This window comes from Xyrauchen texanus, chromosome 45 (assembly GCF_025860055.1).
Source record: "Xyrauchen texanus isolate HMW12.3.18 chromosome 45, RBS_HiC_50CHRs, whole genome shotgun sequence".
NCBI lineage: Eukaryota > Metazoa > Chordata > Actinopteri > Cypriniformes > Catostomidae > Xyrauchen > Xyrauchen texanus.
In genome coordinates, this window is record NC_068320.1 from 1,460,911 (window position 1) to 1,465,211 (window position 4,301).

The window sequence follows — 4,301 nt, forward strand, 5'->3', positions numbered from 1 at the left end:
ATAAGGGCACACAAACCTCTCCACCACAATAAGGTGCTGGTTCCTGGAGAGAATTAATTATTTGATGTAATTTGCTTCAAATCTATTAAGAATGATAAAGCTGTAGGTTTTGATGGTATCACAATTGAAGTTCCTCAAATATATTTTTACAGAACTCAAGGAACTTCAGCTCACTTGCTTCAATTATTCCTTTTTTATTGGTCATCAATGTATGTGATTATCTTACATAAACCTGGTCAAAGATAGAAAGTCTGATTAGTTTGATAAATACATCTTTAGGGTTATATTCGTCATTCAGCAGTGACTGCACTATCGACCAATAAACCATTGCTTTGGTGAAATCAGCAAAAACTCTGGACATGTACCATGTTAATACCATGTCATTCTTTAAGGTTTTTACAGTAGCATGCAAATGTAATACAGGATTATGGCAATCATTCAGACTTCAGTATATCTATTTATTTTTTACCATTGAAAGGAAATAAGACTCCCACTGATAGTGTTGGAAAGGAAACATTCAAAGGGCAAAACTGAATTACACCAGACTATACAGAACAGAGAGAGTACATTATGAAGTATAATGATATAAATGATATGTAAAACACTCTCTACAGACTCTAATGTTCATGTTTAGAGATGATGGAGCATCACGCCACCATGAGCCTATACGACGGACTTCGAAGTTCCTGAAAGATGAGCAAATCCAACACGGTTATTGCCTCTGTCATAGATACTGTAGACCTGTGACAGGAAGACATCGCCTAGAATCCACACAGATGCAGCTGGAGACGGGACATCTATCGACTGAAACCCACTGAAGCACATCTGCTTATCATTTAGTGTCTCCTGCAGAGAAAACCATTCAATTAATGACATGGAAGTGAACAGATTTTTAGTAAAGAGAGAGTCAATTCTATATTAACCTTGTGTGACCCGTGAACACATGCATGGACGTTGTATTTTGCATTCACTATATGCAACACATTATATAAATGAATTTAAACTGACTGATCTCAGTTCAGAAGACTCTGTGCTGTCAGTAAAGGTCATGTGACAAAACAACACAGCGCCAACCACAGAGCTTGTGCTTGGGAGAAAAGCCAACAAAACTACATCTGGTGAGAAACCTCATTTTTACATTGAAAACTGTTTGAATCTCTAGTTTCATACGATATGCCTTTTTTTGTGATTTATCGTGGAACGGCATGTTGTTAAACACAGTGAGCACATATGTGGACTGTATGCTCAGCTTCAGTTCAAATATCCTATATTTACTGTACATTATAAGATTGAGAATCAATGGATGCATCCAAAAGCTGAATAATGTGTCTTTCAGAGGCTTTAAATGGAATCAGGATAAAAATAAGATGCATTTCAAACTGTTCTGAGACCAGTGCAGGCAGACAGCACAATGGAGGTTAAGTCTTGCACTAAATAGGGAGCAAGGGAGCACCCTATAGCTCTCTATAAATGTTCTGAGACCAGTGCAGACAGACAGCACACTGGAGGTTAAGTCATGCACTAAATAGGGAGCAAGGGAGCATCCTATAGCTCTCTATAACTGTTCTGAGACCAGTGCAGACAGACAGCACACTGGAGGTTAAGTCTTGCACTAAATAGGGAGCAAGGGAGCATCCTATAGCTCTCTATAACTGTTCTGAGACCAGTGCAGACAGACAGCACACTGGAGGTTAAGTCATGCACTAAATAGGGAGCAAGGGAGCATCCTATAGCTCTCTATAACTGTTCTGAGACCAGTGCAGACAGACAGCAGACTGGAGGTTAAGTCATGCACTAAATAGGGAGCAAGGGAGCATCCTATATCTCTCTATAACTGTTCTGAGACCAGTGCAGACAGACAGCACACTGGAGGTTAAGTCTTGCACTAAATAGGGAGCAAGGGAGCATCCTATAGCTCTCTATAACTGTTCTGAGACCAGTGCAGACAGACAGCAGACTGGAGGATAAGTCATGCACTAAATAGGGAGCAAGGGAGCATCCTATATCTCTCTATAACTGTTCTGAGACCAGTGCAGACAGACAGCACACTGGAGGTTAAGTCATGCACTAAATAGGGAGCAAGGGAGCATCCTATATCTCTCCTATAACTGTTCTGAGACCAGTGCAGACAGACAGCACACTGGAGGTTAAGTGGTTCACTAAATAGGGAGCAAGGGGGCATCCTATAGCTCTCTATGCAGTTAAGTGCGTTCACTCCTAAAATCGGATCAAAAGTTCAGTTTCAGGCTGCAGATGATGTTTGGACACTCAATGATCATCAGTACATAGATTCAACATTTATAATGTTTTATTTGAACATGGTTGACCATGATTGGATGATGCTGGACATTACTTTCAATCTGATGATCATTTATGATGTCTGTAACATCTCAGAAACACTCTTGGACACATATGTTAACAGTACATACACCGTTACAGGTGAATAAATAATATGCATGTGATTGAACTGTACGTACCCTCCTGATGTACATGTCTCCAGACAGTGAATACTCTACATGATTTATGATGAAGGTCACAACAGGTAAACTGCTGATCCTGGCACAGTCGATCAGATACTACAACAACACAACAAAGCAGTTAAACTAATGCCATGATTAATCAGGGTTTCCTGCTCAGCTTATGGAAATTCTCTTGAATATCCATTCATTGAAATATATGATATATTACTAAAGGTGCATTCTATGTTCGTATTACTTTTGTTTGAAACAGAATGCACCAGTAATAGTCTAAAGCATATGTTTGAAATGATGTACCCTCATATGAGATGAAGGTTCTAGTGATATCAATCTACATGTGGTTCTCGCGCTCGGTGGGGCGTGTGGTGAGTTGTGCGTGGATGCCGCGGAGAATAGCGTGAAGCCTCCACACGCGCTACGTCTCCGCGGTAACACACTCAACAAGTCACGTGATAAGATGCGCGGATTGCCGCTCTCAGATACGGAGGCAACTGAGATTCATCCAGAGTCACACGGATTGAGGCGAGTCACTACGCCACCACGAGGATTTAGAGCGCATTGGGAATTGGGAGAAAAAAAGAATGGCATACTTGTCTTTACTCAAAGAATTTGCTGTGCATGAGACACTTTCCCTTTGATGCTTATAGCACACAAAACTGGAAAAGGCTTTCTCGAACAGTAAGCACAAATCTGATTGGCTGGTTCGATGGAACTTCTGTGAGTAGAAGCACACAGGACTTTTTTTTGTCCAGTTCACAAGGTTGATAGAATGGGAATGAGTGTTTTTGAGGACGAAATAATCCCAGTTTATCAAATTAGTGACATCAAATCTTTAAAGATATTCAAAAAATGAATATCTTTATATTCAGAGCTGCACATTTAGCTTTGTTTACTTCTATAATGAGGTTTTCTGTGCTGTACTTCGACACATTTTCTAGTATTTCTTGTGCGTTTTCTGTCCAGTCGCGCACCATTATATGAATGATTTATTTGCCTATGTTGGTCTGATACATCTCCGATAATCCTGCCCCTAAACTGACTGTGATTGGCCACATAACATGTCAGTTAGATGGCTTTTCTTGGCTAATTGCAGCAGCTATAGACCCCATAGGCCACAGTCATAGGTCTGGCTACACAAGACTAAGCAGAAAGTTACTCTCCTCCACCTGAGCGCCCTCACCTCTCCAACTGCGGTTGGAGTGGCTCCTATAAACTGCTGCAGGAGCAGAATATCTCTAGACGGTCCAGTGATCAGAGAGGTTCCTGTGTCCACTATCGCCTGACAACCCTGAGAAGACTGATGGCAGAAGCTCTGAGCTCCCTGCACATTCACACTACACACAACACACACTCATTTCAATAACGCACACAGTATATGAATACAACGAGTGTGTTTTTGTAAGGAAGTGACTCACGCATCTATTTTGATCTGCCAGTAGCCCAACTGAGTGACTGGAATCCAGTTTACAGGAGCAACAAAACGTGTTTCATCCACCCCACCAAACAACAGTTCTCCTCCAAACCCCGAGCCGTTGTTCCTGGAGTACATCATGATTTATAATAACATCACCTACAATATATTCCCCAAAGTAATGACATTCAAATATTTAGAACAATACATTCTATTACTACTTTTACTTGCAAGTGCATTTATGTTCTGTTTTGTGCAAACAAAAGTGTATAAAATGATATAGTTTTAATAAACATGAATGACTCATTTTACTCCCATAATGTCAAATCGGATTCATTGAGAGAGAGAACAGAACGTAAGGCATGACTGGACGGTGAAGTGTGGTTCAGTTTGAAGATAATTCATGTTACTAA

At 40.5% G+C, this 4,301-nt stretch overlaps 1 protein-coding gene across 1 annotated transcript in view; it reads right to left on the reverse strand.

Moving 5' to 3' along the window:
* Positions 1-241: 241 nt before the first annotated feature.
* Positions 242-4,301, reverse strand: part of nots (nothepsin) — a 27,323-nt gene continuing 23,263 nt past the window's right edge. The window contains exons 6-9 of the mRNA XM_052118255.1: positions 3,893-4,015; positions 3,658-3,811; positions 2,478-2,576; positions 242-846 (exon numbers count right to left, since the gene is read on the reverse strand). Of these exons, the coding sequence (XP_051974215.1) occupies positions 664-846; positions 2,478-2,576; positions 3,658-3,811; positions 3,893-4,015 (559 nt within the window). The 3' untranslated portion in view covers positions 242-663. The remainder of the gene's footprint in view (positions 847-2,477; positions 2,577-3,657; positions 3,812-3,892; positions 4,016-4,301) is intronic.